We start from the raw sequence: 27,515 nt of genomic DNA, 5'->3' as shown, positions 1-27,515 counted from the left end.
GTGTCGCTACTCATATTTGGAACTGAGACATCACTGTAGGGGCTTCAGGCGAGGAATACGCCATAATGAAGACATTGTTCGTTGGTCAGTTAGTATGTAATACATGTTAATTTAGGCTGAATGCTTGATTTGTACTGTATTATCGACTGGAGTGATCGAATTCAGTATATCGCTCTTCCCTCCGATGTTCCCCTTTCTGGTGTCAAAATGGTCACACCGACTGTAGAGATGATTTTGACCTGTTCATAGATTAAGACCAAAACGTATTAGGAGTTTTCGTCGAAAGTTTGCAAAATTTTACTTTCAATTCCACCGAAAAATCTTTCCATCGCTCTTCTTATGCTTATTTTGGTTTCGTTGAGCTTTTGTTCCCCAACAAGGCTTTGAATTCAATTACTTGCGTTGAACTTCTCATTGCTTTCATAGCAGCATTCTAACACCGCTATTAAACCACAACGGATCCATCCCATCTTTATCAACATTGCTGGGCACATACCTTTCTAAAGCACATTGCACTTGCTAACGAATTTTGCAAGCGATAGTCCACGCCTTCGTCTCAAGAATTGAAATATGTTGGTTGTTCACATAATTAACAAACTGTTTCCTGTGAAACTTATTAAGAAAACTTTGAGAAAGAATTTTACTGAGTTGATTGAAATAAATAACGGGCTCAAACGAGTGACAGTGGCTATGCAGCGTACTTTAAGAGGGCAATCAAAAGAACGTGTCGTGAAACAAAATAGTTATAAACACAGGAGATAAACGAATAAATGAAATCATTATCGAAGAAAGTATGAGACAAAGGTGTTTTCTTTCAACATGTATTTTTGTTTGATTGGCGATTTCCCTATATATTGGAAATCAGGATATTATCCAGGAATTAAATTAGATAAACACGCTAATCTAAGTACACTACTACTTGAGGTTGCTAATGTAATAACATGAGCGAATTAAGATAACCTTCAGCTAGCAATACATGGGTTAAGCCAAACACGCAGAGAATAAATTTAAAAATTGTATTACATAAGACGAAAGTTATGTTCTTTCTCGGGACACAGCCAATGCGGTCAAAGACACTAATAACAATGAAATAATTTAACAAAAATGCAAGGAAAAGAGATGAGATACTTGAGGAGAGCGAAGGGCTACACATAAAGAGATTTAATTAAAAATGAAAAGTTCATAATGAGTAGAATGCACGAGCTGCCAACGAGAAAACGGCTGAATAGAGAAATAGGTGGAAACAGCATGTGGATAAGGTAATGGAAAGATATAAGAGTTTTAGAATTGAGACTTTTTATGTATGGATTTACTTGCAGTTTTGGAAATACTCAAATGCCATTCAATGTATTTGATGAGGTGAATCTACATCTACATCTATATCCATACTCCGCAAGCCAATTGACGGTGTGTGGCGGAGGGTACCTTGAGTACCTCTATCGGTTCTCCCTTCTATTCCAGTCTCGTATTGTTCGTGGAAAGAAGGATTGTCGCCATACTTCTGTGTGGGCTCTAATCTCTCTGATTTTATCCTCATGGTCTCTTCGCGAGGTATACGTAGGAGGGAGCAATATACTGCTTGACCCTTCGGTGAAGGTATGTTCTCGAAACTTCAACAAAAGCCTGTACCGAGCTACTGAGCGTCTCTCCTGCAGAGTCTTCCACTGGAGTTTATCTATCATCTCCGTAACGCTTTCGCGATTGCTAAATGATCCTGTAACGAAGCGCGCTGCTCTCCGTTGGATCTTCTCTAAGTCTTCTATCATCCCTATCTGGTACGGATCCCACACTGCTGAGCAGTATTCAAGCAGTGGGCGAACAAGCGTACTGTAACCTACTTCCTTTGTTTTCGGATTGCATTTCCTTAGGATTCTTCCAATGAATCTCAGTCTGGCATCTGCTTTACCAACGATCAACTTTACATGAGCATTCCATTTTAAATCACTCCTAATGCGTACTCCCAGATAATTTATGGAATTAACTGCTGCCAGTTGCTGACCTGCTATATTGTAGCTAAATGATAAGGGATCTATCTTTCTATGTATTCGCAGCACATTACACTTGTCTACATTGAGATTCAATTGCCATTCCCTGCACCATGCGTCAATTCGCTGCAGATCCTCCTGCATTTCAGTACAATTTTCCAATGTTACAACCTCTCGATATAACTTCGCTAACGGTATTTTTATAGGTAGTGTGTAGAGCGGAAGCAGTAGCCAGTCCGTACTAAAATGTTCCTTAAGTCACTCCACGTCGCTGAAGATACTTGTGGAACATGAAATATGAATGAAGATATGAGTCTATAAATGAATGAATGCAAATATTTTAAGAAAATAGTGCCTTAGTCAATAGTATTTCAATTTTTTTGGGCGCGCAGAAGCCTTGACCTGAAGATAAACATCTGCAGCTTCTTTCGCTCGTGACATCTGACTCATAATATGGGGCTGCGCAGTGCCGATGGTACTGTTACCGACGACTGTGCCGCTAAAGCGGAGTTATTGAACGCAGTTTTCCGAAATTCCTTCACCAGGGAAGATAAATGGAATATTCCAGAATTTGAAACACGAACAGCTGCTAGCATGAGTTTCTTAGAAGTAGATACCTTAGGGGTTGCGAAGCAACTCAAATCGCTTGATACGGGCAAGTCTTCAGGTCCGATTGTATACCGATTAGGTTCCTTTCAGATTACGCTGATACAATAGCTCCCTACTTAGCACTAATATACAACCGCTCGCTCACCGATAGATCTGTACCTACAGATTGGAAAATTGCGCAGGTCGCACTAGTGTTTAAGAAGGGTAGTAGGAGTAATCCATCTACAGACCTATATCATTGACGTCGGTTTGCAGTAGGGTTTTGGAGCATATACTGTATTCAAACATTATGAATCACCTCGAAGAGAACGATCTATTGATACGTAATCAGCATGGTTTCAGAAAACATCTTTCTTGTGCAACGCAGCTAGCTCTTTATTCGCACGAAGTAATGGCCGTTATCGACAGGGGATCTCAAGCTGATTCCGTATTTCTAGATTTCCGGAAAGCTTTTGGCACCGTTCCTCACAAGCGACTTCTAATCAAGCTGCGGGCCTATGGGGTACCGTCTCAGTTGTGCGACTGGATTTGTGATTTCCTGTCAGGAAGGTCGCAGTTCGTAGTAATAGACGGCAAATCATCGAGTAAAACTGAAGTGATATCAGGTGTTCCCCAGGGAAGCGTCCTGGGACCTCTGCTGTTCCTGATCTATATAAATGACCTGGGTGACAATCTGAGCAGTTCTCTTGGGTTGTTCGCAGATGATGCTGTAATTTACCGTCTAGTAAGGTCATTCGAAGACCAGTATCAGTTGCAAAGCGATTTAGAAAAGATTGCTGTATGGTGTGGCAGGTGGCAGTTGACGCTAAATAACGAAAAGGGTGAGGTGATCCACATGAGTTCCAAAAGAAATCCGTTGGAATTCGATTACTCGATAAATAGTACAATTCTCAAGGCTGTCAATTCAACTAAGTACCTGGGTGTTAAAATTACGAACAACTTCAGTTGGAAAGACCACATAGATAATATTGTGGGGAAGGCGAGCCAAAGGTTGCGTTTCATTGACAGGACACTTAGAAGATGCAACAAGTCCACTAAAGAGACAGCTTACACTACACTCTTTCGTCCTCTGTTAGAATATTGCTGCGCGGTGTGGCATCCTTACCAGGTGGGATTAACGGAGGACATCGAAAGGGTGCAAAAAAGGGCAGCTCGATTTGTATTATCACGTAGTAGGGGAGAGAGTGTGGCAGATATGATACGCGAATTGGGATGGAAGTCATTAAAGCAAAGACGTTTTTCGTCGCGGCGAGATCTACTTACGAAATTTCAGTCACCAACTTTATCTTCCGAATGCGAAAATATTTTGTTGAGCCCAACATACATAGGTAGGAATGATCATCAAAATAAAATAAGAGAAATCAGAGCTCGAACAGAAAGGTTTAGGTGTTCGTTTTTCCCGCGCGCAGTTCGGGAGTGGAATGGTAGAGAGATAGTATGATTGTGGTTCGACGAACCCTTTGCCAAGCACTTAAATGTGAATTGCAGAGTAGTCATGTAGATGTAGAAGTTTCGAAAAACCTCAACATGAGTACTAATTTATTTATTATCTGTTGACATAACACATCTTAATCAATTTTTAATGTTATGACATCTTATTCTTGTAACGAAGTGAGTGGGGGGTTGAGCTTGCTGTTTCATCGTCAGTTCTTAAAATCTCGCCACAAGATTGGAAATTGTGACCCGGATCCCTTTCTCTCCATTCATTCGTGATCTATATTTCATGTTGAAGACTGCCGATGCTAAAAAACCTACCGCACATGAATAGGATGTTGCAAAAGGTATCAGAGCTCGTATGGCTTTGATATGTACTTGCATATACTCCTGGCTTCACCAAGCTTCAAAACTCAAGCAGTGATGAGGAAACAAACTTCGATTTCAATGTGGATTCGGAAGAAATATCAATAAATTGCTCTTGTTCTTCTGAGCTAAATGTAGGTGGAAGTTCTGTACTGAAAGGACTTTTAATCCTGTTCTGTTGCTCACCTTATTTTGGCAAGGAGGATCTACTTCAGAAAGTAATCACTGAGTTCAGTTAAATGATTCACAAACACATACTTCTGTTCTTCGTCCGACTGAAAGTCACTGTCTTCTAAAACTGTGTGGAGGGCAGGGAATACGTAACGTATATCTTTATCATCCAACTTTTTCTCCGCCACAACAGTAGTTTCTTTCTGAAGGTTGAAATGAAATAAATGTCGTGTGGCTAAGGCCCCCCGTCTGGTAGACCGTTCGCCTGGTGCAGGTCTTTCGATTTGACGCCCTTCGGCGACCTGCGCGTCAATGGAGATGAAATGATGATGATTAGGACAACACAACACCCAGTCCCTGAGCGGAGAAAATCTCCGACCCAGCCGGGAATCGAACCCGGGACCTTAGGATTGACATTCCGTCACGCTGACCACTCAGCTACCGGGGCCGGACTTTCTGAAGACTGAAATTTTGTCTGACAGTTGCAGAATGTTGGTCTCATTACCTTGAAGGTATACATTCAATAAACTCAGTATTTCAAATATATCTCACAGACACATCGGCTTCAAAACAAAGCCATTGTCTAGGAACGCCTCTGAAGTCAAATGTTTCTCTGGAGGGAGGTAAGAGCAGAGATCTCTACTGCGTTCATACACCCTTTTCAAGACATTCCCACGTAAAAGCCAGCGAGAGATACCATAATGAACCAGGGAAATGTACTCAGTCATCATATCAACGCACATTTGTTGAAAGTATCGTGACTTAAGTGAACGACTTTTAATGAACTTTACCAATTCAATAAGTTACATAAGAACCTCATCAAGGATAGGGCTCAGGCTTTTCGATGCCTGTGCACCTACGTGCATAAAACAGCTTGTCCAAATAGCATGAGGAGACTCTTTACGGTCAGCCAAACACGACAGCCATCTGTGCACAAGCCTACACAATTTTCCCAGTCAAATATGTTTTCTACTATAAAAGAGTCTAGTGTCTCAAAGAGGTCTTTTGCCTTTGTTGCAAGAGTTATTTCCCTGCAGAAAAGAAGATCTTCATGATATTTGCTGTCATCTATAAATCGTACGTAACACATTATAGATGAGCATCATTGTCATTTTCTATAGCTTCATCCAACGTAATAGCGACATCACCGTTACCTTCGAGTTTTTCAATCAACTGATCACGAACGTCGTCAACCCATATTGAATATTCGATGACTGACAGTATTGTCTGACAAAGACACGTATGCCATTTCCTTGGAAGCTGATTCATCTCTCACTGAGCTGACTCATCTCTCATTGATACGTACTCGTTGATGCTCCCGACTGCACCAAGCTCCAGAAATAAAGCGTGATGAGGAAAGAAACTTCGATTTCAATGTCTCAAGAAATATCAATAAATGGTTCTTGTTGTTCATATGTACTAGAGCAGCTAGTAAAAACAAGGCCTTACGCTGTGGTGTGGGTTTTCTTGATCTTTGCTAGGGGGTAGGCAACCTTGTAAGATTAAAAAAGAGCCTTTGTAGAATCACAGCTTGTTTAGTGAAAGTTTCTTTTGTCTGTCATTTCTTTTAACTTGTGGCAAAAGTATTCTCGTGGTTTGTTTACCAAACTACCGTGATTTCACCCCAAATGTCGTTTCATTTATAAGGAAGTATGCTTCCACCACTTTCGACATTGAAACTAAAGACACTCTGCGGTCGTACCTCATTTCCAACAGCAGTACATGTAAAAACTAAATTCAAGTAACCGTCATCATAGCCTACTTCAGGAATTTTCGTCCTGCCTTTAGATCTTCACGATACATAGATACATTCAAAATACCACGTTCCGTATTTACATTTCAAAATTTCTCCATGCTGACAGAGAGAAACAAATCACATAAGACAAACAACAAATAAAATCGGCCCGTATTCGGCAAAACTAACATTCACACTGACTGTTGCTTAATAAAAGCACATGAGTCTCAAAGTGCGATTCGACTGCCATCTGCCATGCTGTCATAGTAACAACACTTCCTTTCCGGCCCGCTAGATATCACTGCTAGCGCACACGTTTTCCTGTACTCAGAAAGCAAATGAACGAAATCATTGTTCTTTAGAAACCACTGCGATGCCCCGACTGTAAGGTCAGACGCCCCAAAGAGCACGACGCGCAGTTTGAAAACCCCTGCCTTAGTTGCTACTGTTGCCTGGTTTGCTCAAAAATTCAGCGTCGTATCAACACATGTGGTCCGTGGGCTACGCCACAAGACAAGGACTTGCGAAGCACCCGCGCAATAAAACACTGCTGTAACGCCCTTGAAATACGCACGACACCGGAAAAGAGAGTAGCGAGCAGACGGCTGGATTTTGTCTCCGCGTCACCTCGCAGAGTACTCTCATACAATGGAGAATGTTCGATAAGAAACGCTAGCAAACAAGAAATGATTTATGGTGCCCTCTTCCTCTTAAAGCAGCCGCCATGCACACGTTGCTCACTCCATAGCCGGCCAGCATGGCGCCGCCAAAAGAGGAAGGTAAGATTGCAACAGCTCCGACATCTCAATCCGTTTTCAAAACGTGCAAAAAATGTATACATTACCTTTTGCGAATTAAAATTTCGTTGATACAAGGTATTCGATAATCCACTAAATAACGCTCAGTGTCTCAGCGATTCGGCTATTGACATTTCACGTAGTGACCTGTAGATGCTTCCCATAACAACTGGAAAAATATAATACGGCGATTTATTACACACCAGGCTCCGTACACAAGCGATTCAGAGTGGAATTGATTCGTTCGATTTATGGCTTGTTGACAGAAAAAATTCTCTTGGTACTAACTGTAATAAGTACATTGTTTATTTTCGTCAGTAGTAACGACAGAGGAAAAGTGCGCCAATATGTCTGTTCCATAGTATTCGGTTGGTTCCTGTTGTTTGAGTTTGTGGACTGGAAGTGGTAATGAAGCTGTTCCAATGTGAGTAAGTGCACTCCTGAACAGCGTTACTGCAAATTTAGTTTTCCTGTTCTTAACTGTAGGTAAAATGTTATTATGGGGGAACAAGCATGCTTTTGAAGTGATTAATTTGATGTGTCGCCGTCAGATTTGGGATGAACAGCTGTCGCACATTTAATAAAAACAAGAAGCCTAGGTCATAGATTGCTGAGGAAAAAGAGAAACCTGTTGCGACGGAGTATACGCCTTACGTCGGTAACTCATCCGCGAAACTTGACAAAGTACTCCGGAAAGTCTGTATTTCGCCTGATACCCATGAAGGAAGGAAGCCTTGTTGGGATCTGTTAAGCACATTCATAACTATGAAACCGATGAGTCTACCGCATCCCGTGCAAGTGCATATTTCTTTATTGATCGTAGTCCACTTTCTTGATTGCAACAATCGACCGTTAAATAGAGAATTACAAGTATGTGAATTTTCATTATAATCTACTTATTCTCTTCTCCCTTTTTTAACTTCTTAATTTGTTGTTTTCTATTCTGAACAATGAATTGAATTTACATTGTCTGTAATACTATGTTTGCCTTGTGTTTATTTCTTTCTACTCCTATCACCTCTAACATTTAGATGGCTAACTATATTTTTCGTATGGCATCTCTGTCCACCCTCAGTCGGATCTTTCTTTACTGTGACAGAAGGAGAGGTGTAGGTTTTTGTTCAAATGGCTCTGAGCACTATGCGACTTAACTGCTGTGGTCATCAGACGCCTAGAACTTAGAACTAATTAAACCTAACTAACCTAAGGACATTACACACATCTATGCCCGAGGCAGGATTCGAACCTGCGACCGTAGCGGTCGCTCGGCTCCAGACTGTAGCGCCTAGAACCTCACGGCCACTCCAGCCGGCAGGTTTTTGTTATTTCATGTCATCTTAACAGTTATCATTTATAACGCCGGCACTGTTACAACAATATATGCTACTGCTACAATAACAAACACCATAATTGCTTACCCAGAAATGCCGCTAACACTCCTACTACCTCCTAGATTTTTTTCTTTCTTCAGCAAATGCTACTGCTACTAAAAATCATTTTATAATTACTAACACCAATATGAATATTTCTGCTATGATTACGTACCCTGCCAGAAAAAAATTAATACACCCTTTTAAAGATTTGCAATTCACTTAAGATTTATTGTTGCATCAGTGCCTATGGAGTACATGAAATGATTACATTTGCAGATCAGTAGCACAAGGGGTTCTGAGGTATCAGGCATCGACCCATGCTGAGACACCTATATTAGTACGTGGTGTACCCTCCACATGCAGTAATACAGGCGCTGACTATCCAGTCGATCGTACAGATGGTGAATACCGTCCTGGGATACGTTATTCCACGCCTGCTCGTCCTGTTCACGTAGTTCTGTAAGAGTGGTTGGTTGATTAGTCACACGAGTCACTTGTCGTCCTACCATATCCCACATGTGCTCGATTGGAAACAAGCCAGAGATCGTGCTGGCCAGGGACGTTGCTGCAGGCCTTTCAGAGCTCATTGAGTTTCACGCGCAGTATTTATTTACTCGTATGGCTAGGGCCCCCCGTCGGGCAGGCCATTCGCCGGGTGCCGGTCTTTCAATTTGACGCCACTTCGACGACCTGCAGTCGATGAGGATGATAGGATGATGATGAGAACAGCACAACACCCAGTCCCTGGGCGGAGAAAATTCCCCGAGTCAGCCGGGAATCGAACCCGGGCCCAGAGGATTGACAATCCGTCACGCTGACCATTCAGCTACCGGGGGCGGACTCACGCGCAGTGTATGGGCGTTCAGTATCCTGTTGGAAACTTCCTTTCCTAAGAAAGGCAAAAGAACGAGTTTAACAACATTCTGCGCTGGTTAGCGTCACCTCCAGCAACACCAAATGTGAAGGAGAGTTGTAAACTTATCGCACCTCAGACCCATAAGGCCCAGGGCGCGGCCAATATGCCTTGGGCGAATGCACTCTACGAGACAGTGCTCACCAGGTCTACGTCGTACGCGCAAACGACCATCACTTGCGTGCAGGCGGAATCTGCCTTCATTGCTGAAGACCACGGCGCATCATTCCATCTTACAAGCGATCGTCTGGCGGCACCAATCGAGCCGGGCACGTCGATGCTGTGGCGTGAGTGGAAGACGGACTAGAGGTGTGCGTGCTGTAGTCCCACCGCGAATAACTGGTTCGCAACAGTTCGTGTTGACATGTCAGTGCTCACAAGCCCTCTTATCAGTGCTGTGGTAGCTGTAGGATCTGCTACTGCTGCCCTTACGAGGATCCTGGCGGGCGTCTGTACTGCGTGGACGTCCAGAACATCGTCTACGGGTGTGACAATGTTCACGCGACCACTGACTCCAGTCTCGTTGCGCAACTGACGCAGGATGACCAACTTGTGTGCCAGTTCTCCGAAAGGACCATCTCGCCTCTCCGAAGGTGTTTGGCCCTTTTCAAAATCGTTCATTTGGTTGTAGGAAGCACTATTGAATCTCCGTGGCATGTTTGCCTGCTTGCTTCACACATTTGCACCACACTGAACCTTCTAGCTGTGAGCATTTCCAATTGAAGGGTAGACACAGATGGAGCTCTGTTAGCTATGCCACTAGACTATCTGTTGACAGAGGAATTTTGGAACGGCATCAGTATATCTACAATCTTCCTGGTGGCATATGGCGTCATCCCATCAAAATCGACGTCGCCTTTCCAGGGGCAGTGTATGATCGGTGTTCCTTTTTGTAGTACTCAGAGATGGAGACATATACAAACACACAGATTTTACTACTATCGGAATGTATCTGGCTCCTCCCCACGCTCCATATCAGATCGGCTACGCTTCCAGCAATATATTTCTGTCTCTAGAAAGCGTGGTGACGGATCAGAGCGCATCACTAATGTTTTACTGAATCTTTTCGGTCTTCCTGAGTACGCTTGTAACAACATTCATTCATTCCGTTACAGGGCCATGTGATCGTAGAGCTTTTTTTTCTGAGACAGCATCAGCTACGAGATAAAAGGTATCAAAATCCTCTTTTACTCTATTTATGCCATAAGACGTTTTACCAATTAAAGCCTGCCTAGAAATCTTTGCTATATCTTCAATTGGGGGACATTACCATACGACATGATCTGGTGTGCTGATTTCTCCACAGTCACAGTTGGTCATCACCCTTTTATCAATTCTCTTCAGATTGTAGGATATTGCCATTGTCCGGAAAGGAAGTCGACCAGTCCCCTATTTATATGAATATAAATGTCCAAAGAACAGATACCATCTTCATATAGATAAGGCTTATCGGCCAGTGATCTTGTTCAGTGCGGATGCTCTCACATTGCCCAAACTCTTATGGGAATCGGTAGATTGACTACCACGAGTAATGAGTATAATGAGCAAGGGCACTATAAATGTAATGTGTGGACAGTAAGTTGGGAATGTGGGTCTCATGGGGAGCGTGCCAGAGATAAGTCCCTGCAGTCGCACTATTCTCTGTGTTCGCGGTGGCTAAGATGGATAGAGCGTCTGCCATGTAACCAGGACATCCCGCGTTCAAGTCCCGGTAGGGGTACACATTTTCAACTGTCCCCCTTGATATTTATCAACGCCTGTAAGCAGCTAAAGGTCTAGATTTCATTGTAATTTCAGTCCCCTATTTGGCTCAAAATACGTTCATCTGGAGCCTTTCAGTTACATCAGGAGGAAACTGAAATGTTTTTCTTCCTGTGTCTGCTGCCGATATCAGGCAGTAGCAGCCGGCCGAGACACAAGCAGCAATTGGAAGGTAACCGATCTTAAGCCATTTTACGAGTTACTAACCAGGAGCGAAGTGTATAGTTTCATCTGTTTGATTTGGTAGTTTAGTTTCTTGACCTTCTGCCTGTTAATTTGATATTTAGTAGACACGGTTTCGCGTTATCGTTTGCCTTGGAAAGTGAACCGATTTAGTGACATATTACAAGTTCCTAATCAGGAGCGAATTATTTAGTCACACCTGAGTACTTTGGTAGTTCGGTTTTTTCTGCGTGTTAATCTAAGTTATTAGACGCAGTTCTGTGTCTGCAGTAGAGTTCCATAGCGCGTGCCGGTTGTCTTTGTTTGTCTGTTTAGTGTAGTTTTCCACGGTCTTTAGTATGGATATGGACTGTGATTGCCGTGTGCGGAGGCGAGCCGAGTAGGTGACACATCTCCCTCAGTTGCGGGCTGTGATGGCTTCGGATACACAGTGAATTAGTGAACACAGGTTTGTCGTAGCGAGACTGAATAATGTAACCTCCAAATCCTCCGAAAACAAACGAAAAATATGCCTATTCAAAAAAGCAGATAAAAATTCAGTTGACGCCTTCCCAGGAGGCAATCTCCTCTCCTTCCAAATTAACAATGTATTTGTAGATCAGATGTGGCTTGAATTCAAAGAAATAGTATCGACAGCAATTGAGAGATTTATACGAAATAAATTAACAAACGACGGAGCTAATCCCCCATGGTACGCAAAACGGTTCAGAACACTGTTGTAGAAACAATGAAAAAAGCATGCCAAATTTAAACGAACAGATAATCTTCTACAGAAGCTCGAAATTTAGCGCGGACTTCATTACGAGACGCTTGTAACAGTTTCTACAACGAAACTTTATCTCGAAACCTGGCAGAAAATCCAAAGGGATTCTGGTCGCACGTAAAGCACGCTAGCGGTAAAGTACAATCACAGCCTTCTCTGCGCGATGACAACGGAAACATTATCGACGACAGTACTGCCAAAGCAGAGTTACTAAACACAGCCTTCCGAAAATCCTTCACAAAAGAAGACGAAGTAAATATTCCAGAATTCGAATGAAGAACAGCTGTCAATGTGCGTAGCTTAAAGGTAGATATCCTCGGAGCAGTGAAGCAACTTAAATCATTTAATAAAAGCACGTATTCCGGTTCAGACTGTATACGAATTAGGTTATTTTCAGAGTATGCTGATGCAATAGCTCCATACTTAACAATCATATACCACCGCTCGTTCGACGGACGATCCATACCCAAAGACTGGAATGTTGAACAGGTCACACCAATATTCAAGAAAGGTAGTAGGAGTAATCCACTAAATTACAGGCCCATATCATTAACGTCGATATGCAGCAGGATTTTGGAACATATAGTGTGTTCGATAATTATGCATTACCTCGAAGTGAACAGTCTGTAGACACACAGACAATACGAATTTAGAAAACATCATTCATGTGAAACACACGAAATGCTGAGTGCTACTGACAAGGGATTTCAAACTGATTCCGTATTTCTAGAATTAAAGAGGGCTTTTGACACTGTACGACACAAGCGGATTGTCGCCACATTGCGTGCTTATGGAAATCGTCTCAGTTATATGATTGGATTCGTGATTTCCTGTCTGAGAGGTCACAGGGTAATTAACGGAAAATCACTGAGTGAAACGGAAGTGACTTCTGGCGTTCGCGAAGGTAGTGTTATAGGCCCTCTGCGGTTCCTTCTCTACACAAGATTTGGGAGACAATCTTAGCAGCTGACTTAGGTTGTTTGGAGACGGTGCTGTCGTTTACTGACTAGTAAAGTCATCAGAAGATCGAAACGAATTGCAAAACGATTTAGAAAAGATATCTGTATGGTGCAAAAATTGACAGTCGACCCTAAATAACGAAAAGTGTGAGGTCATCGACTTGAATGCTGAAAGGTATCGGTTATACTTCGGTTACACGATAAATCAGTCAAATCCAAAGACCGTGAATTCAACTAAATTCCTAGGAATTACAGTTAGGAACAACTTAAATCTGAAGGAACATATAGAAAATGTTGTGGGGAAGGCTAACCAAAGACAGCGTTTTATTGGCAGGACACTTAGAAAATGTAAGTGTGATCTAAGGAGACTGCCTACACTACGCTTGTCCGTCCTCTTTTAGAATACTGCTGCGCGGTGTGGGATCTTTACCAGATATGACTGACTGATTACATCGATAAAGTTCAAAGAAGGGCAGCACGTTTTGTATTATCGCGAAATAGAGGTGAGAGTGTGACTGAAATGACACAGGATTTGGGGTGACATCATTAAAACAAAGGCGTTTTTTCGTTGCGGTGGAATCTTCTCCTCCGAATACGAAAATATATTGTTGACGCCTACCTACGTAGGGAGAAAGGATCACCATAATAAAATAAGGGAAATCAGAGCTCGCTCTTCCACGAGCTATGCGAGATTGGAATAATAGAGAATTGTGGATTGCGCGGCCCCTGCCGCCAGAGGTTCGAGTCCTCCTTCGGGCATGAATATGTGTGTGTGTTGTTCTTAGCATAAGTCAGTTTAAGTAGTGTGTAAGTCTAGAGGCCGATGACCTCAGCAGTTTGGTCCATTAGGAATTCACACACATTTGAACATTTTTGAGAGAATTGTCAAGGTGGTTCGATGAACCCCCTTCCAGGCACTTAAACATGATTTGCAGAGTATCCATGTAGATGTAGATTTTGATGTAAATATTTGTACGTTGATGGCTGCGTAATTTCATGAGTGTTGTCATTTTTTCTGATTAACTTTTGTGTAGTGGGAGATTTTCAGGCGAAACTGTTTTGACTGTGTGCGAGCAATGCCAGGTTGTGCTGTTGTTAGCTGAAATTCTCACAATCGTATCACAAAAGGGACTGAAGTAGTGCTACATGCTTTCCCTCGCGATGCAGACCTGCAAAAGGTTTGGCTGTCGAAATGCTGTAGAAAAGATTCTGTGAACATTCCAAATGCTAGAATGTTCTCTCGTCATTTCAAAGAAAGTAATTACGTTGGAGAGGCTTGCGTTATGAACTGCTGAAGTTTCCATCATGTAATTTGCCTTTTAGTAGTAGCGCCAGTGATAGCACACCACGTGCAAGCAGAAGAGCGGAAGGAACGTTTCAATAAACGTGAGATCCATAGAAGAAGCACAGACACTTTAGAAAAACTTTCACCGCAGAAGAAGACTGATGAGAAACGTACGTTTGCAGATGAAGTTGTTTGTAATAATTCAGGTATAGCCAGTTTACATGCTTCCTAATCGGTATTACAGAGGAGCTCGTCACAAAACATGTGCATGAAGTTCTTCTAAGTCAGTTCTCCTCAACTAAAGGACATCTGAAACGATGGAGAAAGTAATATATGCACTTGAGCCTCGTAAAATTAGTCGAATACTGGGCAAAATATTTTCACTCAATCAAATGTGAAGTTTGTTACAGGGGCTGAAAGAAGACAATACGACATTGGGCCAGGGACTGTATTCTTCCCTGATGAGACGTACTATTCACGTACTAAAAGGAATGCAGTAACGTGGCTTTGAGGCCAGATGGGCCGAAGAACGTGGAGGACTTTTGGGCCTCCTTACAGGAACGACGTTTGGAAAACTTGTGCAATCTGAAATACCGACAGTATTCCTACGGAGTGTGTTACAATACCCCCCCCCCCCCCCCCCCCCCGTGGTCCACCCCTTCCCCTACACACACACACACACACACACACACACACACACACACGTAGCTGGAACGTCCAGGCTAGGAGAAGTTAAATTAACATTGGGATGGAAGAATGAACGGGACATAAGCATCGCTGAATACCTTATACTCGTACATACGGCAAAGCATACCCTGAAGAAAGAGCAGCGGGGGCATTCGAAATCAAATTCTTCATTATGCTGCATGTTTGTTTCTTTTGTTATACGAGAACAGTGTTAAGGTTATGTATCTTTCAAGTAATATTATTTGTGGTATGGCAATGAAGTGTTTGTTACTGAAATTAAAATTAACTTAGCTGTTATATTTGTAACAGGATTCAATGTTTTCGTGTGTTATTTGAAAGGTCTTCATTAAAATTTAAAGCAAAGTTGGAGCGGTGTTAGTTTTTGAAACTTTCATCGTGTTTTTCAATTGCTGATGCTTATTTACCTTTACAAAACATAGAACTTCAATACAATGTTAGTTTCACGTCACTCTGGTTATTCGTTATGCTCTTAAGCTTTCAAAGAAATTAATTGTTAGTCTCATTCTGTAAACTGTGACATAAGGACTTTTTTGTTCCTGTTGAAAAATGGTTCAAATGGCTCTGAGCACTATGGGACTTAACTTCTGAGGTCATCAATCCCCTAGAACTTAGAACTACTTAAACGTAACTAACCAAAGGACATCACACACAACCATGCCCGAGGCTGGATTCGAATCTGCGACCGTAGCGGTCGCGCGGTTCCAGACTGTAGTGCCTAGAACCACTCGGCCAACCACGGCCGGCTGTTCCTGTTTAAGTACTGATGTAATTTTCTGTAGAAGGAAAATGAAATTTCTTGAAGATGAGTAAAAGGTTTGTCTCTTATTTAAAAAAAAACATGTCATAGATGTTCTTCCTTTGAAATGGCATGTGAACATATGAACAGAATGAGTTCTTTTAATAAAAAAAGGTTAAGACGAAAAATAAAAATAAAAGAAATAAAAAATTAATTGAAAATTGCAAGGCGTCCACTTGCGATTAGCGAAAAAAGGGTTAAAAACCATTCAATTTTTTATTCAAGACAACTGGTTTCATTAGTATTAGCTGTTATCATAATGTCTTAAACATTTTTTGTAGTAAAATAAGTTCATTTTACTTTGACCTCGTGCACAAGACGTAAGAAAATTAAGCACCTACAGCCGTCCTTATGATGTCGTTTATTGTATGGCTACCAGTTTCCGTACTTCAGTGCACCATCTCCAGGCTTTAGCTGATGCTAAAGGGGTTACCACCATCCGTATACATGATCGGTGTGAAGAGTACAAATTGAAAATGAGCGTTTTATCCATGTTGCTTACTCTTTAGTACTTTTGTCAGAGACAACTTAAAAAATTGCATACTCATTTCGAACACTTACTTTGACAGGAAACTGAAAAAACAGACTATACTTCACACTTTTTATTCGTTTTTCGATTCAGTAGATGCCTGATTTTTTAAAAATCAGTAGTATCTGTTTAAAAGCTGGACAAGTTACAGAATGTAGCAGCAACATTCTAGCAATATCAGAATACCAATTTACGTCTCATTATTCCAGTAAAAACTAAGACGTACCACAAATACATTGCGCCACTCCCTCTTATAGCTCTGTTCCGGAGACAGCCACTGTTCCTTAGTGACGTCACAGCGTTAGCCAATACCAACACAGAACACCTTATTTTTCTGCTACTCAAATACACAGGGGAGAAATCGTGGGCAGACTCACAAGCCGCCATCATACCGCCCACGCAAGGACGCTAATGCTCGAAAACAAAGGGTACCGGCGGCCTGCTGTTGCCGTACTTTGCTACAAGAGCACCTCACGACGTTCTGGATAACTACACTGTTGCTGAGGCCCCGCGTGTCCTCCAATGGCTTGTGACGTCACGAGAAGTCGTCCTGGCGCTGAGGCATTTCGGCTTTTAGGATCTTGCCGACTTCCGCCTATAAACAAGCAAGATAAGAGCACCAGTCCACCAGTTTGTGGACACAACCTGGCACGCGAAGAATCCAGACATTTTCCATTTCCAGAGGCTCTTACGGTTCGAGGTTACTGTCCCGCTGACACCCTCCGAGAGGGACAGAGATTATCAGTACTTTCGATGCTACAAACTGTGCCATGTGAAGTACGGGTAATTGCCGGCCGGAGTGGCCGAGCGGTTCTAGGCGCTATAGTCTGGAACCGCACGACTGTTATGGTCGCAGGTTCGAATCCTGCTCGGGCATGGATGTGTGTGATGTCATTAGGTTAGTTAGGTTTAAGTAGTTCTAAGTTCTAGGGGACTGATGACCTTAGAAGTTAAGTTCAATAGTGCTCACAGCCATTGGAAGCACGGGTAATTGCATGTAGAATCAAATCAGACGATGCTGAGGGAATCAGATTAAGAAGTGAGACGGTAAAATTAGAACATATGCATCTACATGATTACTCTGCAATTCACAATTAAGTGCATGGCAGAGGGCTCATCGAAACACCTGTAGGCTATTTCTCTACCGTTCCACTCCCGAACAGCACATGGAAAAAACGAACACCTAAATATTTCCGTGCGATCACTGATTGCCCTTTAGTTCATTGTGTCGATTACTTCTCCCCGTGTAGGTGGGTGCCAATAAAATATTTTTGCTTTCAAAGGAGAAAGCTGATGATTGAAATTTTGCAAGAAGATCCTGCCGCAAGGAAAAGCGCCTTTGTTTTAATGACTGTCAGCCCAATTCGCGTATCATGTCCGTGGCCATTTCTCTCCTATTTCTCGATAATACTAAATGAACTGCCCTTCTGTGAACTTTCCCGACATCCTCCGTCAGCCCTATCTGATGCAGAGCTCACACTGCGCAGCAATACTCCAGACAAGGGGGACAAACGTAGTGTCGGCAGTCTCTTCAGTAGATCTGTTGCATTTTCTGAGTGTTATGCCAGTAAATTGCAATTTTTGGTTCGCTTTCCCCGCAATATTATCTGTGTTATCGTTCGCATTTAAGTTATTCATAATTGTAGTACATAAATATTTCATTGAATTCAAAGCCTTTAGATTTGTATGATTTATCGTGTAACCGAAATTTAGCAGATTCCTTTTAGTAGTAGATGAGCTTTGTTGTTTAGGCAGTATAATAACGGATGATGGTCGAAGCAGACAGCTTATAAAATGCAGACTATCTGCAGGAAGAAAATCATTTCTGAAAAAGACGTATTTGTTAACACTCAAATTTAGATGATACGAAGTCTTTTCTGAAGTTACTTGTCTGGAGTGTGGCAGTTCAGAAAAAAAAGAATAGAAACTTTTGAAATGTGGTGGTAACAGAAGAATGCTAAAGATCAGATGGATAGTCGCAGATCGATTAAATGAAGCGGAAATACTGAATCGAATTGGCTAAAAACGAAATTTGTGTCTCAACTTGAGTAACAGAGGGGATATGTTATTAGGACACAATCAGAGACATCAAGAAATTGACAATTTGGTATTGGAGGGAAGTGTAGTTAAAGCTGTAGGGGGAGACCAACAGATGAATACAGTAAGTAGGCTACAATGGATGTAGACTGAAGTAGTTGTTCAGAAATGAAGAGACTTGCACAGGACAGACTAGCGTCGAGAGATGCATCAAATCTGTCTTCAGACTGAAACCACAGCAGCAACAACAACAACAGTATCTGCGTGCTGCTACTAGTTGTCTCTTGTACTGCTCCTTCCAGCATCATGTTATCTATTCCAGGACTGATTAGTGTTTTGCCAAGCTAAGATATATATCTATGGAATACGTCCCAGTCAGTTGTATAATAATAAAATAACTATTGTTAGCAATTTTGGCGCTCCTACTTACAACTTTAGCCAAATATTCTCAGTCCCCATATCGGAAAATGCGAACACCATGTGTCCAATTCTCTGGTTTTTATTCAGCGTTTGAAGTGTTTATGTCTCAGTCCCACGGATTTGCTCGTTAGTTTTGATGTTGTATCTCTGTTTACCGGAGTTCCTCTTGAAGACTGTCGCCATGTGTTGACGTATTTTTTATTTAATGACAAATACTTTGAGAAAATTGACGGAGTGGCTGTGGAGAGTCCGTTATCCCCCATAGTCGCTAATTCGTTTACGGAAGATTTTGAGAACATGGCACCGAAGATGGCGTTCTTAAAACCAACTTGTTTCTGGAGATACGTAAACGATACGTTTATCGTATGTTCACAAGGTAGAGATGCTCTGGATCGTTTCCTAGATCATTTTAACTGTCTGCATCCCAATATTAAGTTCACGATGGAAGTTGAAAAGGATGGAAAACATCCGTTTTTAGATGTCTTGGTCTACAGAAGTGATGATGGGACATTAGGACATAGTGTTTATCGTAAGCCCACGCATACAGACCGATATCTTCATGCATCAAGCTGTCATTCATCGTACCAACGCAGCGGAGTCCTACGCACATTGTTAAAAAGAGCTTACACCGTCTCAGATGCAGATAGTTTGATACAAGAACTGGATCATCTAAAAGCTGTGTTCAAGCAGAATGGTTATACTGACAATCAGATCAATCGTGCTCTACAGATTGGACCTTCCCGAGAACCAACAGAAGATACACCTTTTGCGGGGAGCATATCTTCAAAAATAGTAAGAATATTGAAGAAATTTGATATTAAAAGTGTATTCCGTCCGCCAGCTAAGACAACAGCTCTGCTGGGCTCAGTGAAGGATGATTTGGGTTTGAGAAAGCCCGGGGTCTACACGATTCCCTGCTACTGCGGGAAAGCCTATATTGGACAAATGATTCGTATGGTCCAGGATCGCTGCGTGGTGCATCACCGCCATTCGTGTTTATTTCAGCCAGAAAAATCTGCAGTGGCGGAACGTTGTATTACCGAAGGACATAAAATGTTGTACGATGAGACACAAGTGGTTGCTCTGCGTCGCGGTATTGGGACTTTGTAGTGAAAGAAGCCATTGGATCCAGCTTTCTGGAAATATGATAAACAGACATAAGGGGTATCCTTGAAGTAAGAGCCCTGTTGTATTTGACATTAAGAAACAAAAGTCCTTGCTTCGGCCTTCAAAAACTGTCAATAGTGTTTGATATTGATTTACCGTTTCCGCAGACTTTCACCACCAATGCGCTGTTGTGACTTTCACTAGAGGGTTGGCCGGCCGGAATGGCCGTGCGGTTCTGGGCGCTACAGTCTGGAACCGAGCGACCGCGACGGTCGCAGGTTCGAATCCTGCCTCGGGCATGGATGTTTGTGATGTCCTTAGGTTAGTTAGGTTTAATTAGTTCTAAGTTCTAGGCGACTGATGACCTCAGAAGTTAAGTCGCATAGTGCTCAGAGCCATTTGAACCATTTGAACCACTAGAGGGTAATTTTCTTCCCGCACGAGCGGTGGTCGCCCGGTCGGAGTCTAAAGGAACCGCTGCGGCGTGTTTGATTTCAGTTCCGGCGAGATAGTGCGACGGCCTACTCACCTGAAGATGGCGGCCAGGCGGACCGCTGAAACATAAAAAAAAGTGTCCAGATGACGATGTGTTCCAGCTGAAGACCCGACAGGAATACAACTAAAAGAAAATTTGGTCCATAGTAGGCTGTAAAGTAGACGATTTTCATTTAAATCTTGCGATTGGCTTGTTTCGACGAATAGTCATTTTCAAGCACCTATAATACCAGTGTGGGAGAGTATCACACTGTATGCATACATCTCCATACATCGCGATGTATAAGTAACACATCAGACGCCTCACATTAACGTACCACTTTACCATGCAAGGTTCCTTACATGTGTAATATTATGAATTTTGTGTCTTAATTGTCAAATTATTTTTCACTATATGGAAAAGGTAGACGTTATATTCCATCCTTACATCCTGAATAGATCCACATAAACGTGTCAACTTTAAACATCATATTGCACGGCAGCGATATGTGTAATGTGCCACTGACATTTGCTGCCGATAGCCTTACAGTGTTTGGATGTATGCGTATCTTTGACAACAAAATATCAGCTGCTGTTAGTTGTCAGGCTGTAGTAATTTTGTTGTCAAAGATACACATTCATCCAAAGACTGTAAGAGTATCGGCAGAAAATGTCAGTGGCGCATTACACATGTCGCTGTTGTGTCAGATTTGTTGATATGTTGTATATCAGACAATCAGTGGCCGACGACTACTTGAGGCCATACAGACAGGCATAGTAATATATTTTGTACAGTAAATTGACCATAACATATGAAATAAGTACAAATTTCACAAAATTTTGAAAAATAAACAATCCATTTACTGCTGGCGAGGCAGACTTAATGAATATCTTCTATCGTAGGTCATCAGGGTCTGAATGCTATGTATAGACACACACAAAAGCCAAACAAATGTCATTTTTTTACAGAAAAGTAATCCATAGAAATACAATTTTCACCGTTTAAAAAAATTATATTATTACTACAGAAACATGTGTCTTTATGTTTGCTTTGTATTTCTCTAAAATGTGTAAGTAGTGACAGTAGCTAACAAAAACGTAAAAAGATTGCGAGTTTAAACGAGACTCATTTCTGGATACACCTTATTGGACACATGAGAGTGCGAAAACAATTCGGACATTTGGAAATCTGTGGTAAGGTCTTATGGGACCAAACTGCTGAGGTCATCGGTCCCTGAGCTTTCGCACTACTTCATCTAACTTAAACGTACGCTACGGGCAACACACCCATGCCCGAGGGAAGACTCGAACTTCCGATGGAGGGACAGCGTGGACCGTGACAAGACTCCTACCTCGCGCGGCGCGAAAACAATTCTCTGAAAAACACGTATATCATCTTACCTCAAGCAAATACATAGTAACCCATCATGCCATTTGAGAGAAATGTGTAGAATCAAGTAATATAGTTGAGAAACCCCATGTAGCAATTATTCTAGCGGCGCGCTGGCTGCAATGAGATATTCCGTTGTGCGCGACAGAAGACAGACGTATGTGGTGATTAACTGTCTACATAGCTGTTTTAATTTTGACTTGCCGATGCATAAGTCTTCTAATCTGTTACATACCTGCCAATTCACGAGAAAGAGCACTTTTATTGCTATTTTAAGAAAAAACAATAGCTCGTCCGTCGAAATCTAAAGATGGTAACATTGATTACCGAAACCTGTCATCGAGAATAAAGACTATTGGTAGCGATCTACATACGTGGAAGAGGCCTGGAGACACTGGAAGATTTCAGATAGATTATTTAATGGTAAGACAGAGATTTAGCAACCAAGTTTTAAATTGTAAGACATTTCCAGGGCATGGGACCCGGATAAACTGAAAGAACCGAAGGTTTTCGAGAGTTTTAGAGAGAGCATTAGGGAACGATTGACAAATACAGGGGAAAGAAATGTATTAGGAGAAGAATGGGTAGCTCTGAGAGATGAAATAGTGAAGGCAGCAGAGGATCAAGTAGGGAAAAAGACGAGGGCTATTAGAAATCCTTGGGTAACAGAAGAGATATTGAATTTAATTGATGACAGGAGAAAATATAAAAATGCAGTAAATGAAGCAGGCAAAAAGGAATACAAACGTCTCAACAATGAGATCGACAGGAAGTGCAAAATGGCTAAGCAAGGATGGCTAGAGGACAAATGTATGGAGGTAGAGGCATATATCACTAGGGGTAAGATAGATATTGCCTACAGGAAAATGAAAGAGACCTTTGGAGAAAAGAGAACCACCTGTATGAATATCAAGAGCTCAGATGGAAAACCAGTCCTAAGCACACCTCGCTGCTCAACTGGACGCCTCTGTTGGTTGTGCTGGCACACTCGTCCGCTAATTGGGTTACTCAAAGGTATGTGCCCACTGGGTTCCTCGCCATCTAACAGAAGACCATAAAGGGCAAAGAATTCTTTTTCTGTACAGAATTGCTTGCGCCTTACGAGGCTGACAGTGTCATTGTTTTGTCGAACATCGTCACAGGCGTTGTAACCTGGGTTCATCATCTCGAACCGGAAACAAAACGGCAGTCCATGGAGCGGCGCCACACCACATCTTTTTTTGTGTTCTGACTTACGGCAGGTCTTGTCATGGGGGAAGCCTCGTCAGAGGTCCAACCGCATGAGCGTCTGGGGAAGTGATGCCAGTGGTGGTTTCCCGTTATCTTCCACTGATGATGATGAAATGATCATGAGGACAACACAACACCCATTCCCTTAGCGGAGAATATCTCCGACCCAGCCGGGAATCGAAGCCGGGCCCTGTGGCGTGACAGACCTCCACGCTGACCACTCAGCTATCGGATACCACCTCTACTCCGAAGTAAAAGTGCAAAGCCGCAACCTCAGCCAGTACAGTCATCTGCGACTGTGAAGGAATATTCTGATATCCTCCCTTATGGTGGAACGATCAACTTTGAAGTGTATTGTGCTACTCTCAGGAAATTGAAGAAACGATTTCAGCGACTTCATCGCCACAAAAATGCAAATGGACTTCTCCTTCCCCGTAAAAAATCAAGGCCTCACACAAGTCTTCGGACCCAAGAGAAGTTCACAAAACTTCATTGGAATGTTCTTCCTCATCCACTCTCCAGTCCTGATCGCACGTGGATGATAGGGAGGTTACCGTTGTAGCAGTACGTTGGCTCCGACGTCGACCAGGGAAGTGGTACCATGCGGGCATACGGGTCCTCTCGGTACGGTGGTGTAAGGGGGTCGCATTGAACGGAGTTTATGTTGAAAAATAGGATTTTGTGCCCAAAAGAGTGGGGAATCATATGGTATATTGGAATCCTGAATGAAATCAACTTGCTTTCAGAAAAAAAGTCGTGTTGCATTACTTACTGAACTCCCCTCGTACGTTTGGAGCACATCATAGAGGTGTACGGTAGCGAATCTGGAATTTGGGGCCATCTGAAAAGAATCAAAGCCTTGATGTGTTGCTCTAGAAGGATGCTGCAAATTAGGCGCACTCATAAGAAGTGAGGAGATTCGCCATAAAATTGCTGAGAAAAGAAATATGTGGAAAAATAGTGACATAAGAAGAGACAGGATAATAGGACATGTATTAAGACGTCAGGGAATACTAGTGGGAGCTGTTGAGGCTAAAAACTGTAGGGGCAGACATAGATTGGAATATATTCAACAAATAATTGACGACGTAGGTTGCAAATGCTCTTCTGAGATGAAAAGGGCCGCTTCGAACGAATCAGAAGATGAATGACTGAAAAAGAATTTATTTTCCCGAAATTAGTACTATTTAATGGCTTCCAAATGTTTTCTTTTCCATATTTCTGACCGAGTATTTTTCACTTTCATGTAATTCTGTGCTGCAGATGCATTTTGTCAGGCACTTCTACCTCATTACCGTACAAACATCTGATACTTGTGCAGGTATCTTCTCGAAGAAAGCTTTCTTCTCCTTTGCTAATCTAGTTCATTATCTTCCATGCTTTGGCCATCATATGCAACCCTCGTTTCCACTACTGTGACGTTCCCAATTTTAATGTTAAGCAATTTGCTGTTTTTCTTTCTATTAATCACAATATAATGCTGTCCTCTGTGGAGAAGATCAGTGGGCAGACCGAGAATTGTATGGCGAATCCAGAATAGTTCAAACAAGGGAAGACAGGGGAAGAAGACAGCCTACCACCTTGAAGTGTTCAATAGACCGTTTTGGAACTACAACTAGCCTACATCATGGAAATATGGGAGTGATATTTCTTAAAGACATGCAATGCTGGATTGCTTCTTTCGTCCTAGCCCAGTTGAGAAAACCGGCAGTCATTAAATTCGTACACTGGAAGTATTTAATCCAATTTGTAATCAGAACAAGGCCATAAAAATTCTAAATTAACTAATAATACTACTATTGACATTACTATTGTCAACATTACGACGCGCTCTACCACTACAATTTTCTGAATTTACTGTGAAGTAATCTCCAAACCGAGATCTACAATGGCCGATTTCTGCCGTGTTGACAGGATGCGTGCGGATAATGCAATGTCTCAGTTGATGCAATCTTGCCTGTAGTTTATCGTGGTCTGCCTCGTCTGAGTTGTTTGCAATAAATCAAGAGTGATTCAGGAGAAACAGTTTACAGTACCCGGCAATTTCTTTGTTTCGCCAGATGCGTGACTTTAGTGCAGCGCTCGTCTGCTTTGGAATAAGAAGTGTAAACACAGTGTCGTGTGTGCGACTTGAGACACTTCGCGGCTCTATTCTGGATAGAACAGTGATCTTCGAGTAAATAGATGTTTGCACGCACAATTAACGCTATACTAGCTACTACTACTATTGACATTACTATTATCACCATTACGACTCGCTCTACCATTATAATTTTCATTACTGTGAAGTAGTCTCCAAACCGAGATCTACAACGGCCGATTTCTGCCGTGTTGGCAGGATGCGTGCGGATGATGCAATATCTCAGTTGATGCAATCTTGCCTGCAGTTTATCGTGGTCTGCCTCGTCTGAGTTGTTTGCAATAAATCAAGAGTGATTCAGGAGAAACAGTTTACAGTACCCGGCAATTTCTTTGTTTCGCCAGATGCGTGACTTTAGTGCAGCGCTCATCTGCTTTGGAAAAAGAAGTGTAAACATAGTGTCGTGTGTGTGACTTGAGACACTTCGCGGCTCTATTCTGGATAGAACAGTGATCTTCGAGTAAATAGATGTTTGCACGCACAATTAACGCTATACTAGCTACTTAATATGGAATCATCATCAAAAGATGAAGACTGATATTCATCACACTGTTTAAAATAATACAGGGTGACGGCAAACAACTTTTGCGAATCGTTAGGATAGTAAAATTTTATATAAGAAATAGGAATTGGAAACTGTCAGTTTTCCTGTAGAAACCTAAACGATAAAGGAGTAGAAGAAAGAGCTGTACCAAGGCTAGCTGTTACGTTTTCAGTAGATTCTATTACTAATAAATTTTTACAACGGTATGTTATTGAACAGGAAGTACGTCTGTTGAGAAAGGACAAATACGTTTCACCAAAACTTGGTGTTATTTTCTAAAAGTACTAGTTCTTGTTTGGTCCCCACAGGTTTGTGACACACTATGTTCTTCACATGGTCACAGTGAAATCAGTCTCCTGTTGCCAAATCTGGTGATCGTTGTGAGTAGCTAGCAGGTAGTCTTCTTCTGATACGCCTCTCGCTACACGTTGCACCTAGTTGATCTCTACCAGTTTTACTAATGTGAGCCTTGAGTCCCATAATGCTGCAAGGAGTACCAACATCGGAATTCCCTCACGGGAAGGATTTTGTTGATGGTTTTGGCACCAGATCGTCACAATTATGGAATTTTTGTCATCAGTTCTCATTACCGACGAATCAATCTTTACCAGAACTGGCATCATCAGTCTGCATAAAGGTTATCTGTGGGCAACAGACACGACACGTTGACAAGGGAACTTCCATGCGTCAGCTCCATCTACCGCGACAACGATGCATTTCCGGACACGTATTCATAGGACCTTCTTGCCTCCATTTCCAGTCAGGAATCCGTTCCTGCAGGTTGTCAGTTTTATTAATGTTCACCCTGTAGAAAGTTCTGACAGCTTGAGCCTACAAACGACTCACTACATTCTCTAACGTCGCAGTCCACAATTTACAGAGTGGAAGGCTATCAAATGGTTTCTGAAGATCAATGAAAACTATATAGAATTCTAAATTTCTGGCCAGTCTGTTTTCCACGAGCTGCTTTGGGTAAAACAAGTTGTCTGTGCAGGTTGTCCGGTACGCAAGCCATTTTTCTTCGTCCATAATCTGTGATTCGATTCTCGCCTTTACAATTTTTCCACGTAATCTAGAGACTGAATTTGTTACACTCACACTTCCGTAGTTTGAGCATTTTTCCTGAAATCCTTTTTATGTGTGTTTGATGTATATGATGTTTTCCATTCCTCTGGTTATTGTTTCTCCCCTAGGAAACAATCAAAAACACAGGCGATTAATTTCCAGAAGTTTATCTGGTCAGCCGGCCGGAGTGGCCGAGCGGTTCTAGGCGCTACAGTCTGGAACCGCGCGACCGCTACGGCCGCAGATTCGAATCCTGCCTCGGGCATGGATGTGTGTGATGTCCTTAGGTTAGTTAGGTTTAAGTAGTCCTAAGTTCTAGGGGACTGATGACCTCAGAAATTAAGTCCCATAGTGCTCAGAGCCATTTGAACCATTTATCTGGTCCACTTCTAAAAACAATTCGGCTGACAATCTATGGTAGAATCTCCTGAAGGATTTTAAAAGCATTATGTCATTAAATGTGATAGGAAGGTTATCTGCAGAATGAAAGGAAAGCTTTACAAGTCTGCGGTGAGGCCTGTGAAGCTGTATAGCGCAGAAACGTGGCCAATTACAAAAGTCCAAGAGAAAAAGATGGAAGTGGCAGAAATGAGAATGTTAATGTGCATGAGTGGGGTGATACGAAAGAATAGACTAAGGAATGAGTACATCAGGGGAACAATGAAAGTGGGGCCCATAGGGAAGAAGATCCAAGAAAGTAGGCTAAGATGGTATGGACATGTGGAGAGAAGAGGGGAGTAC

The 27,515-nt window shown here is 42.2% G+C and overlaps 1 protein-coding gene across 1 annotated transcript in view; it reads left to right on the top strand.

Moving 5' to 3' along the window:
* Window positions 1–7,057: 7,057 nt before the first annotated feature.
* LOC126456572 (sialin-like) overlaps window positions 7,058–27,515 on the top strand; it is a 158,568-nt gene continuing 138,110 nt past the window's right edge. The window contains exon 1 of the mRNA XM_050092317.1: window positions 7,058–7,079. Within this exon, the coding sequence (XP_049948274.1) occupies window positions 7,058–7,079 (22 nt within the window). The remainder of the gene's footprint in view (window positions 7,080–27,515) is intronic.

The sequence above is a fragment of the Schistocerca serialis genome, chromosome 2 (assembly GCF_023864345.2).
Source record: "Schistocerca serialis cubense isolate TAMUIC-IGC-003099 chromosome 2, iqSchSeri2.2, whole genome shotgun sequence".
NCBI classification, from domain to species: Eukaryota; Metazoa; Arthropoda; class Insecta; order Orthoptera; family Acrididae; genus Schistocerca; species Schistocerca serialis.
The sequence above is the reverse complement of the archived record's forward strand: the minus strand, read 5'-3'. Positions and strand labels throughout refer to the sequence as shown.